The sequence below is a fragment of the Opisthocomus hoazin genome, chromosome 1 (assembly GCF_030867145.1).
Source record: "Opisthocomus hoazin isolate bOpiHoa1 chromosome 1, bOpiHoa1.hap1, whole genome shotgun sequence".
NCBI lineage: Eukaryota > Metazoa > Chordata > Aves > Opisthocomiformes > Opisthocomidae > Opisthocomus > Opisthocomus hoazin.
This window is the reverse complement of record NC_134414.1, coordinates 84,890,713-84,903,958: the sequence shown is the minus strand read 5'-3', so window position 1 is coordinate 84,903,958 and position 13,246 is coordinate 84,890,713. Positions and strand designations below refer to the sequence as shown.

At 37.8% G+C, this 13,246-nt stretch overlaps 1 protein-coding gene across 7 annotated transcripts in view; it reads right to left on the bottom strand.

Moving 5' to 3' along the window:
• Positions 1 to 2,268: 2,268 nt before the first annotated feature.
• The window catches only part of STS (steroid sulfatase), a 118,544-nt gene continuing 107,566 nt past the window's right edge, over positions 2,269 to 13,246 (bottom strand). For 2 of the 7 annotated variants that reach the window (XM_075427990.1, XM_075427999.1), the window contains 2 exons: positions 7,058 to 7,111; positions 2,269 to 5,143 (listed from right to left, as the gene is read on the bottom strand). In XM_075427990.1, the coding sequence (XP_075284105.1) occupies positions 4,761 to 5,143; positions 7,058 to 7,111 (437 nt within the window). In that variant the 3' untranslated portion in view covers positions 2,269 to 4,760. Of the gene's footprint in view, positions 5,144 to 7,057; positions 7,112 to 10,412; positions 10,504 to 13,246 lie in introns of those variants that run through there. The other 5 variants (XM_075428009.1, XM_075428020.1, XM_075428049.1 and 2 more) reach the window with 4 other exon arrangements.

The following is a 13,246-nucleotide window of genomic DNA, read 5'->3' as shown; positions in this document are numbered from 1 at the left end:
GATGTTTTATGTGAAATTTTCCACATTGTCCACACATCTGAACACCCAGATGACACATCACTACAATGTGAAATAAACTTTTGCTGGCAAGTGATGATTCTCACTCAGCTGTGAAGGATACAGACCATATTCATTTAGTTCTCTGCAAACTTTCAGCCAGATTTCAGTGAGCTGACACCTATCTCCAAAGGGTCATATTTCCCCCTTTTTTTTTTTCTGACTTCATAAATTGAGGCAAGTCAGGACATCTCTATTTTTAAAGAGCCAGGAACCTGTGACATCAAGTCCCCAAGGGGGGAAATATTATTTAAATAATTCCATGTAGTCTCCTATGTCTGCTAAAAGAGAGAATAAATATAATCAGAAAAATGTGACTAATACCTTTTTCTGAATCCCCATTGCGCATCTTTTTTAGCCATCTGTTCTGTGTCCTCCAGGCCCCTATCTCACATGTGCTAAACAGTAAGCACAGAATCTATCTGCAAACCTGAAGTTAAGGGTATCTCATACCTCCCAGTATAGGGGGATCTTCTACCTCCTAGTTTTCCAGCTCTTAAGATGTACCTTCTGCAAAGTGCCTTATTAACTCGAAAGTGCACCTTTATCAGCCTACCACTTTCAACATTTTCTTGTTCTTTCTACATTTCCAGCAGTTAAAGAAATACTGTTCTCACTCTTTGGGCACAGAGGAGGAACTGTGAAATGGAGTTAAATGACTTGCTCTGGGCCACACAGAGACTCTGTGACAAACTAGGATGTGATACTGTTAAATAATACTGTAGAGGAATACACTTCCCTCTGAACCTTAACTCCCATTTTAAATTGACACATTCTACAAACAGGCACCATGTTACAATACAGATGCTCATTAAATGGTAGAATGAAAGTCAGTCTCAAAGTACCAGAGGGGTACATTGTTCTTGAGCCTTTCTTGTTAAAAAAAATGTGAATCACATATATCCCATCAATAACCTGCTGTGAAAAACAAAATTTTCCTTGTTCAATCAGGCAGTACCATTACAAAAGTGGTATATTGTGCTTCACATTTTCTTTTGCAGATAAACAAGAGTAATTATCATGATCTGACATGCCACCTCCAGAACAGAAGGCATGGTACCAAAAGGTATAATACATGTGTAATACATGGAAGATTTATTTTAGGCATTAAATGAAATAGCATTAACATAGAGTATGAAAAATACCGCTCCGTTCTTAACAGAATCTTTCTTGAAGGAACAATTGTAAAAATGGATTTCCTATTTTACTGCTTAACTCAAAATATTAAATGTTGTACTAAATTACATATTTGGAAAACTTGAAGCTTGTGCCACAAGCAAGAAATAATTTTCATTATTCAGGGTGTCTTGGGTGTGTTTTAATTTCTTAGATTTCATAATGCAAAATTAATCCTTGCTAGACCTTAAATAAGTAGCAGGTTAGCAGAGTCAAGGACCCCTAAAAGTCAAATCTTTTCACAAAGACCACTTCTCATTTTCTGATTGGTTAGAGCAAAATAGCCTTTGTAATCAATATGACAAACAAATGGGAGGACTGAGTGACAAAGAAATAGGTGGAAAAGTGTTTGAGAGTTGTGGAAGTTTTAGTAAAGGAGATTAGAGAGATGTCACCAAAAAGCCAAGGAGGCTATGAAAGAAAGGCCATATTCAGGCAAGAAGAAATCTGAGCAGTAGAAGAATTATCATTTTTGATATCTCAGTCAGGCAGCACAGAACAGCTGCTGTGCCTAACAGAATAAACAACTCTTGCACCTGCAGAAATAAAAGAAATAATATTAACATAGCATCTTCCCAATGAAAAGAAGTAGATGTGGATTTCCTTGAGAATATAAATATAGATCCCTGTTAAGGTCACAGCCCAGCAACCATAGGAACAAGACAGATCCAATGACACCAAACACCTTGTCTGAGTTGCTGCTATACACCTAAGACACAATATATTTTCTTCCATATGCTTCAGTAGGAATATTTGCTTGAAAAAATTTGTGTAAGCTGCAGCAGAGCTGCTGGAGCTGCAAAGAGTATCCCCCCACGCCACAGTGCTCAGTGCTGGAGCAGCCAGCAGCCTGGCCGCAGCCCGGGCTGCCCACCCACTGCAAGGGGAGACACAAAGGCACCAGCGCCGTGCGCCAAACGGTTCTTGGGCCACATGGTAAGAAACAGAAATTTGGGATGTATGGATCCTGCCGCAATGTTGAGAGGCAGCCACTGGTCACTGAAGAAGACTACTTCTATTCAAACTGCAGAGATCTTTCTTCCTAAGTTTATGTATGTAGTACATTCAGTGTTTAAATAAAGCAAAGAGGGAATTACAACGCATGAATGGTTATCTGGCAGATTTCCAGGTATGATATAAACAATCCTGAGTGGTTATCAGGGAAACACCTGAACAGACTAACTTTATCAGCATGCACAGGACTTTGCCACCTACAGAGAGCTTGCAGAGCACATACTTAAGATACACAATCATGAACACAAGGTGAAACATGAAAAATAGGACTTCAAGGAAAGAGTACAACATTTCCCAGGACAGGCATTTGGATATTGTTGAGAATGAAATTTTGAATGAAACTGCGTCAGAAAAATCAAATAAAGCCTAGGTTTTACAGACAGAGAAATATACCATATATCACAATATGTTTTTGTAGGACAAGCTTCAATTGCTCCCAAGAACCAGGTCACAACCTTAATGTCGGCTGACTGAAACAACGGCATTGCTATCATCGCAGATCACTTTTGCATTAGTGATGTGCTAATACCACAAAACAGATCTTAATACATTATAATCTTGGAATTAACTAGTGTTTTCTGATAAGGAGCAAGTCATCTTCTATTATCATGCACCAAATCATTTTAGTATCTTGCTGATATGTTGTCCTCTGGTAAAATCTGCCAAAGAAAATAGTTTGCCTGCTTGTAGAGTGGAAAGAATGTGTGCCTGAATAAGATGCAGATAAAAATGGATACAGAAATTAGCCCTTAAGTACTGTAGATTTCCCAAGGCCTTGCTAAGAACTCAGAGACAATTACATTTGACTTTAAGAGCTCAAGCCCAAGTTCATTCTCAGAAAATGGTAGATCCTATTGAGAGAGCTTAAACAATTGCAAAAGATATTTGAAGGAAGACCAAATTTTATTTATTTGTAATGCACACTAAATTCATGAGTGGAAGAATAGGTATGGTAGGTAGATAGCGAAAGATGTCTTGGTCGTATCACGTGAATTTGCAACACGTACTAAATATGGTCCAAACCTTTCATTTTAGCAACTGAGCTATGACCATAAGGGTGTGTCTATAGCAGTGACTGAAGGATTTCCGGGGTTTGTGGGCAGTATGAATTTGGCTTGCATACAGATACATAGGTATATATGGAGATTTTTAGTACACACTGTAGCACACAACTAGTGTACTTGAAGAGGTTTCCTTTTGTAACAAAGGTTGCTGCCATGCAATAGGACACTAGCTAAGGAGTTCCATTTTAATGTGAATGCAAGGTCTTCCACTACTCAGCTCTCTATATTTTTCTGGCACATGCAATGTTAGATTGCCAGCACTCTGTTTATTATTTCATATCCGTGTTGTTTTTTAATAGAGATGCTGTTACCAGTCTTCTCTTTATGTATCTATCAGCGTCATAGTTTAACCCGGCAGCTGGCAACTAAGCACTAGCCAGCTGCTCGCTCACCGCTTCCCTTCCCACCCCAGTGTTATGAGGAGGAGAAATGGAGAAAAGGTAAAACTCATGGGTTGAGATAAAGACAGTTTAATAAGGCAACAAAAGAAATATTAATACTAATACCACTACTGCTAATAATAATTATAATAATGAAAATGCAAAACAAACTATGTAGAACGCAATTTTTGTCACCACCTGATGACTGATTCACAGCCAGGCCCCAAGCAGTGATAGTGGAACCTGGAAAACTGTGAATTTTGAAACTCCTGAAAAAGACCAAACTCCTGGACAAGAGAGGATTCAAACTCACAGAAATGAGAAAGTAAAGATTCCTGCCACCCCGCTCAACCCGCATTCATAAACTGAGCATGATATCTATGGTATGGAATATTTCCATTGGCCTGCTTGGGTTATCTGTCTGGCTCTGCTTCCTCCCAGCTCCCACACCCCTGCTCATTAGCTGGATTCAAGAAACAGGAAAAAAATCCTGAATTTCATAGCAACAACTGAAAACATCAGTGTTCTCAACATTCTTCTTGTACTAAATCCAAATCACAGCAGCTACTGGGAAGAAAATTAACTCTATCCCAGCTGAAGCCAGGAAAATCAGTAATCAAATTACAGTCTCAGGTGGACCTCTCCACTATTATCTCTCTATTTTTAATTACTTGGTAGAATGTCCTGCTAATGGTGGATAATACTTACTGTAAAGTACAGGAAAGTGTGCATTTAGTGGTTGTAATTGACAGATAGTATAGGCAAATTCCTTACTGTGTAAGAAAAAAGCTGAAGATCTAGAAATTTGTCTGATCTAGAAGATCCCTACAGCCTACCCATTCATAGATGAGGATGGCAACATGTGCCTCATACTGCTTCTTGTATTATAAAGACAGAAAACATGTGTGTTGCCCTCCTTCTCTTGGCACATTTTCTTGACTGAAATTCTCTTCTATGCAATGACAGGTCCTCTTACATAACAAAACCTTCTGAGGGCTAGCACCCCAGTGGTTCAAGTCAGCTACCCACACTCTCTTGTTCCAGTTTCTGAAAGGAAATTGCAGCTTGTTTATCCCATGCGCACCTCCAGCAGGCTCCCTTCCGAGTCATAGTCACAGTAGCAAGACTGAAAGAGAGATGAGCAGCACAGCTGGAGCCATGGCTTCCAGAGAAGATTGCCCCATGACAACTGATCAGGGACAGCATGCAGGGATCTGGTGTGATTGTCTACTGCTAGCTGTATGACTCTGAGGATTTCATAGAAACGGCTCTCTGTTTCTGGAGTCAGTGGGACTTTCTCTTCAGGGTCTCTGGAGAGGTCAAAGAGCAGTGGGGGATCATGCCGTGTGATGAATGCTCCATGGCAGAAGCAAACATGAGAATCGTAGCAACCATTGGAGTCTTCAGGACTGAAGTTTGGTGTGAAGAAGAAGACCTTCCAGACAGATTCACCTGCAATTTACCGATAAAAAACAGATGGTGATAAAACAACAAAGTAAAAGTCCCCTAGTCTTATGGAACGCTAATTTACACCATGGGAAATCAGTGTTATGGTACATCTCTCTGTATAGGAACTGAAATACACTGAAAGAGTAAACCAAAATTGAGCAAAAAAAAAAACAAGCAACACACGACAATTTTCATGCTACACATAGTTATGAAAAAATTATGATCATTTCATTCCCTTGGAAGAATTCTGGTTAACTAAATCATAGAAGACTTAAAAGAACTTTGTGTTTTTACATAAACAGTGCTAAGAAGATTTGCATAAATATTTACTAAGCCATTGCACTGTCTTCTTCAAGACTTATTAAAATGTACTTTTGCCCCTTGACCATACCCAGACACTGCTGGGCCATATCTGCTTCTTATTTTGCTAATCAAAATAATTTCATTTTTACCTTTTTCTGTCTTCCTCTATTGTAATAACCCATTTCTCTCTGCCACGTGCTTTCATTGCAAACACCTGGAGACAGAGTTTGTTGTTTTATTAAATGTGATGATATGAAAAGTTATAATGGATGATAAATTCCTGTCTTAGGCCTCCAGATGGCTTTTCCAGAAACAAATAACTGTTACAGTAGTGCAATTTTTAGGCTATATTCTGCTTTGTAAAATTGGAACCAAAGGTCTTAATTTATAGATTGATCATTCTCTCTCGGCTGTGTACAGAAACTGAACTGTCTGCACTAGTGTAACTTCAGTCAGTATTTTCACTGATCAATTAGTTCCTGAATTAAGAATAAGCAGATATAAGTTGGTTCCTTCAAGAAGCACTCTTGAACACAAGGTACACTGGAGAATCTGAAAATATTTAACAAGAAAGGAGTAAACAAAAAATTGCTACTGTTTTCCTAAAGTATCACAGAACAGACAAGGAAGGCAGGAGCAGATCGGCATTTCTAGGGAATCACACCATCCTCCCACAGCCAGGGAAGCATACACTTCTCCAGAAATGTACCACAGAATAATTAATTAGAGTCATAAATCTGTTCTTTATTCTTAATAAAAATAGGATACTAAACAGCTGAGGTGTATGATGTCAAACTACCTACCCACTTAAGTGTATACAGACATCAGAAATACATATCCATCAGTAGTTTATATTCCTCAGCACCCTATTGTAAAAAACATTTTTTGTATAACATGATTTTTTTAAATACTGGGGGAAAAACTCTTTTTGGCATTTTGTTGAATTTTGTAAAATTCAAAGAAAGCTTTTTAATCTAGTAACAGATTTTCACATATTTATGTGCACTACAGTGGTTAATATTCATTAATCAATTCATCAATTCAACAGAATGGAAAGCATTAGAAAACGTGGGAAGGGCAGAGATGAACTGGTATATACCATGCTGCAACCACATCACACTCAATTTTTAAAGATAAAAACAGGTTTAAAGAAAGAAATGTTTCAGTGGACTAAAGAGTCACAGGCTGCTGTTCTAGTCTATAGCATGAATGTAAAGGACAGCAGGTGACCTTAAGATTCTTTACAGCTTCTTCTATTCCACAGCATTTTTCACGTTATAAGAGATTTTACCTTTAGGAACCAATTCAATGACAGAGCCTGGAGACTTCCAGTTCACTTAGTCTGCACTTAAATCAAGGTCGGAAGGGTGATGGTTATTATACACATTAGACTGGGACAACCCTCTGAATGCTGCTTGGAAGTTAGCAAAGGGGAAGGAACTTTAAAGGCTGAGAGTGACTTGTTGACACAGACAATAGGATGTGGCAGGCTTTAAAAGGCTCTGACTGTGACAGCAGCAATGGCACAGTCTTACTGGGGAAAAGGGAAGGGAGTGGAAGACAAGGCAAGGCAAGGCAAGGCAAGGCAAGGCAAGGCAGCATTCCTTCATCTACCTTTCCAATAACATTTTGAAAGGTCGGTTTGATAGTTGAAATCTTTGCAGTTTTCTCAGAATTAAAATAAACAAACAAAATTTAACATTCCCCTTAAATTTCTTTCAATTTATGCACAGAACATCTACCAGAGCAGAAATATGTCTTTCATTTACTGAGATTTAGAATTTACATTCTGGGCAGGTATGCAATTCTATACTAAGCATTCCTTCAGGCTTTTTAAAAGTGTTTAACTGGCAAGATGGACAATGAAGAACAGAAAAAGCCAAAGGCATTTATTAATCAGTGCACCGTGTACTGATTTTTGCAACATCTGCCTCACCTGACAATTTGATTCAGGACACCATAACACTTTGATAGAAGAAGAGCAGAAAAAAACTACATAGCTGTTAAAGTGTCAACAAAACAGAATTCCAGCAAGGCCATGCACTTGAGAACTTTGTGGTCAGGCTGTCTTACCACACATCTATCTTTGATGGTACACTTGTGCTGAATGACATTGAAACAAAATTTTTAGCCGACTTTTTTCGGTGTTGGGCACTGTAGCACCAGACCAGTTCAAAGATCACAATATAAAGTTGGGGATTCTGAATAAACGCAAGTCAAGTCAGTACAAAGAGCTCATATAGGTAAGACATGGGGAAAAGAAAGAAATAAGGAAGTTGTACCATGATTTTTTTTCACCACACAATAAAGAATTGTTCAGGCTTGTCTATATATAAAGCATACAGTATGTTGCAAAATCATGCTTGGCATTGGGGAGAGGGCATGTGCGACATGACATCATGTCTGAATCACGTTGTTGGTGTTTTGAAGAGCTGATGCTAGTTTATCAGTTATGCAGCTATATAATGTCATGATCACACTGAGCAAAACACTGAGCTCTGGGAGAGCAAAGTCTGTTATTGTGCAATGTTCATCTGTTGCACTGCAGCAATACTTCAGCAAGGATCTGGAACTTCAGGCGGTGCTGGAGGAACAGCAGTGCAGACTTTAACTGCCGGTTTCCTAAAAACTAAAGAATATCTGTCAGTGTCCGTGGCTGTGGAGCAGCCGGTGTAACATACTAGGAGACATAAAGAGCTGTCAGACGTCTAATCAGTAAAGCTGATGAACTGTATAAATCTTGATATTAAAAAGAGAGAGCTCTCTCCCAGTCTCTCTCAGCTGATATAAAATGTCGTTTTGTCAGAGGGGGAACTACAAGGATCAAATTAATCTCTCAGTAATTAACGATACCTTTGTTCTGCAAAGCATCTGGATAGTAAACTCTCTTTATATAAAAAGATAACTATACGTCTCTTACTCAGTGAAGTTAGTAGTAAAATTGTCAGGGCTTCCCCAGTATATCAGGTCCCTTCTAAAACAGCACACAAGCTCTAGGATTGCAGCACCGTTCAGGATCCTCTTCCAGTGCTTCATAGCTACTTTATTTAGTGTCCATTTTTCCTGCGATTCTGCAGCTCTCTGAATTGTCCAACATTTTCACCTATTCAGCTCTCAGAATACCTCTTTCTTTCACATGTTAAAGAAATCAAAAACTAAGGAAGTTGTACATCTAAATAGTCTCAAATTAAAATAGGTTGCTATTAGTACAAGCAAATCTGCTATGAACATAATTGTTCAGAGTTTGACCTTCCTCTTCTGTTTTATTATACTTCACTCATCTATTTATCTTCTCATACTCATACAGACAACCATAGCTCCAACAGACAGGTAGCAGCCATGAGATTAAATAAAAGTCTCTCAATAAGATATATTAATGTTTCCAAGATGAAGTGACACACTGGATAGGGATGTCATTTCTGTTATAACAGCACTGTTCTTAATCACTGATGGCTAAATGGTGTTTTCTGATAAGCAGTTCTTGAAGTGAATCGAAGCTATTGCTGTGTTATTGCCTGGACTTCATTTTTACTGAATTTAATCTGTGACAGTAGCTTTATAGGTTTGATGTCACTGTCATCTCCTTTGTTTATATTATTTTGTTTCTTCTTTCGGTAGAAGAACAAGCTAAACAAGTCTGTTCTTCACTGTAAATTGAGGAGCTGGTCTCTCCTTGACTTCAGATGCCTTTGAGCATAACCCTTTGGGTGTAGCATACCAATGTAAATTGCCCACAGACTTTTCCTGTATCTCAAGTGTGCTCTCTAGCCATTGTCAGCTCCCAAGCTCCCACACTCTAATTCACGCTGTTCAACGTTTCTACAGAGCAGATGAAAGCTGCAGCTCACTTGAAAATGACATTCTTCAGACAACTCTTGTTATTAGATTGAATCTTTTCTTCCTGCTTCCTGTATCTTTACAATCATTTAGAATCGTTAGGTTCTTTGCTAATTCTACACAAAGTAGATATCACATAGATGTATATATTCAGCTCCTCAATAATTTAACAATTTAGATGATGTTTCAGTTGCTAAATTCTTGTAGAACTATATATAGCTCATAGTGAATACTATTAGGTTACTATAAAGAAAATATAGATAACACTTTATGAGTGTGTGTTCCTCAAACAGCTAATAAAAATCCGCTATTTGAGTTTAAAAATTTGTAATTTTTTTGTTTTTTAAGTGAAAATTTGTATTTTTTTAGATACTTTTTTTAAGTAAATGGGTGTCTTACAATGTTACATTGTCACATTAGTCAAAAGACAGCACGTTATGTCCCAGCGTAGGTGGAGAATAGCTGAGTGATATTCAAAGACATAATGTTAGTATAAGAGAATCAATTGTTGCTAGAAGAGGCTTGCATAAAGAACTGTGCAGAACATATAGTATTTGATGTAAAACCATGAAAAAAACCCCACAGCAGTAGCAGTGATTTTTAAATCTTACGGATAGAATCCGCAGTGTTAAGTATCCTCTAAAACAGAAAAAATGGCACATTGGTGGATATCTAATAATCATAGTGAACAACTGCTGGAGGAAAAATACAAGACACAGTGAAACCACGCTCAGGCTGCTGAAGTCAGAAATCTCATGACTGAGCTCATTATTTAGAGCAAGTGCTGTCATACAAGAAGCTTCCACTGAATTCTGTTAACAAGTCAAGATTATCTGCTGAATGGTAGTGGCTGACAAATAATTATTTTCCTGAATTCTTCATCGTCATCTTCAAACAGAATTGCTTGATCATTTACAGTGTTTTCTCTTCTTGTTGAAGCAAGTCCCAAATGGGAAGAATCTCTTGGTATAGAAACTATGCTGCTAAAATAGGAAGTGTTGTAATGCAATGTTATGCTCCGTATTTGGAAGTCTTAGTTAACAGCAACATGGAAGAATACATGTTGCCCTGGAAAAAAAATTCCATTTATAGTAATTAGATATACATAATGTAGACACTTGCTAAAGATTTGTTCCAAGAATCTATTTACTTGCTGAATGGTCCATGTAATATTCTGTTCATCCAAGCAGCAGTTGATGGCATGCTGAAGACAGAAGATAATGCTGGCAGAAAAAAAAAATTACTGGTCATTTTTAACCTACATTCAGAAGTCCTTGAAAACAGAAGGCCATTTTATTGCTTGTAAGGGAAACAGTATTGATCTGCATGTACTGGTTTACCACTGCAGCCGGTAAGAAACACAGTTAAGAACTGAGAGAGCAACGCACTTAAGAATGTAACAAAGCATGGCCACTTTGCCAAAGATGGCAAAAACCAAAGAGAAACCTAGACAGCATTGTGTTTCATCTTTTGTTCTTTCTGTCCTTCAAAAATGAATTGTCTTAACAGAAAACAAATTGAGGACAATCATTACTTTCTTACATAAAATGGATGCAATCTTTCTGTGTCAAATGAACATATCTGCAATATTCAGACAGCAATTTTCCTGATACCGAGCAAATGTACAAGACAAAGATGCAAAGGAAGTCCTTAGCAACTTCTGCAAACATTTTCAGACAAGTTTTAACCAACCAAAACCAAAACCATTCTGAGTAATTTATTTATAAATTATTTTCTCCAGACATTGTTCAAAATCTGGATGCCAAAAAAACCCTTGACAGACAGAATACTAATGAAGTATTCCAAATCATTAATCTGAAAATTGGTAGCGTGATTAAGCTTCAAATAGAGAGAAATATATCTAAAAATAAAGAAATAACTATGTGAAGTTACTTTAAAAGTGAGAAATAGAACTTTTGTAAATGTAGTAGCCTGGAAGTTTGTGCACTGCCAAAGAATACTGAATATTCATTTATTTGATCTTAAAAAGTTGAGGACAAAGGTGAATTAGGCTTCCTTGCAGGTGTCTCAGCTGATTTTTTTTTTCCTTTAAAAAGCTACTAGGACACTTAGGAAATCTTCTGAAAAACATATTTTTGTTTTATTTTGAAAAGTGAATCAGTTAAGAGTAAATGACAACATAGGAAAGGGGTTCTTTTTGTCACAGTAAAAAAGAGTTAAAGAAAGCAAACGTTCGTAAGTGATATGGTGCAAAAATCCCAGTGTCAGTCCTAACTATTAAAAAAACAAAAATCTGAATGACTGAATTTTGCTTTTATTGTAAAGATTGTAGTATGTATAGTTTAGCATCTGAAATACATGGCAATAGTGTTTGTCCTGTTGTTAGAAAATGCAAGTCGTCTTTGTCAGAATCTGAAACCAAGAGATTACAAATGGTGTTAACTGTGGGGTGAATAGCTGAAAGTAAAAAGGAATTTGCGACCTTTGTTTCTATTAGAAAAAAAAGTTGGAAAAATTGTGCAGGTATTAAGCCAATTAGAACCACAAAATATGCTATTACTTGATAGCTTGGGGGTGTGCTAATACAGAATCATAGAATAGTTTGGGTTGGAAGGGATCTCTAAAGGTCATCTAGCCCTACCCCTCTGCAATGAGCAAGGATATCTTCAACTAGATGAGGTTGCTCAGATCCCAGTCCAACTCGACCTTGAATGTTTCCAGGGATGGGGCCTCCACTACTTCTCTGGGCAACCTGGTCCAGTGTTTCATCATCTACCCTCCCTTAGTTTAAAACCATTACCCCTTGTCCTATCACAATAGGCTTTGCTAAAAAGATTGTCCCTGTCTTTTTTAAAAGCCTCCTTTAAGTACTGAAAGGCTGCAATAAGGTCTTCCCAGAGCCTTCTCTTCTCCAGGCTGATAAACACCAAGTCTCTCATTCTTTCTTCATAGGTGAGATGTTCCACCCCATGATCATTTCTGTAGCCCTCCTCTAGACCCGCTCCAACAGGTCCATGTCTTTCCTGTGCTGAGGGCTCCAGAGCTGGACGCAGGACTCCAGGTGGGATCTCCAGCATTTCAAATAGATAGAAATTGAGTCTTGAGGTCCATAGAAAACTTTAAACCTCTTTCAGTAGGGTTCCTTTGACCATGTCATTTGAAACCAATCCATTTAAGGAAATGGAAAGCAGAAGTTTACTGAAGGTCTGTGATGCAGAATAATGTGATTAATGAGTGTATGTTCAAGTTAACCTGAACACCAAAAGGACATAACAGAGCATCAGGAGGGACTCTTATATAAATTTATTCTTAAGAAAGTTTCTAGAAATCTATTTTCTGTTTTCACGTGGTTAAAGGTTAAGTTATTTCAGAGAAATCCAGTGGTCTGCCAGTTTGGACCTTTATGCAAACCAAACTTCATTTCACAGTTCTCTGGTCAGCAAGAATACTTGAGTTTGAAGAGAAGAGTTTTAGGAAGGCAATGGGAATATGTTCTTGTCTTGGTGGCCTGCAACATATATGCAGTGATCTTCAGCTATTCTGCAGATGACAGTAAGTGTTGGAAAAGGGAAAGAACCTTGACTCTCTCCTGTTAATTTTCAGCTTAAGGAATGCACGTTTGCAGCATAGGGAAAAACAAGCTTTACCATTTTGAATCACTATAACCTGCTAAAATCTCCTTCCTACTAAAAACAAGAACAGTGAAGGGTCTTCTGGGGCTGCAGATGATAAGAATACATTTTACCTGTTCTTTGTATAGGACTTAAATGGAGAGGTCAGCATCATTTTGATCAAAGGTTACTTCAGATCTGTCACTCAACACAAAATCATTTTGGCTAGTAAACTTTCTTCAGTCACGCATGAAGTAACCCAAATAAAAAAGTTTTTTTGGGCTTTATTTGTTTGTTTAGTTGTTTTTTTTTTAATAAGGAATAGTTCATTGGATTGATGTACTGGGGTTTGGCTTCTGCCTTCTGTGCTGCAGCCATTCCTGTCCCTTAGTTT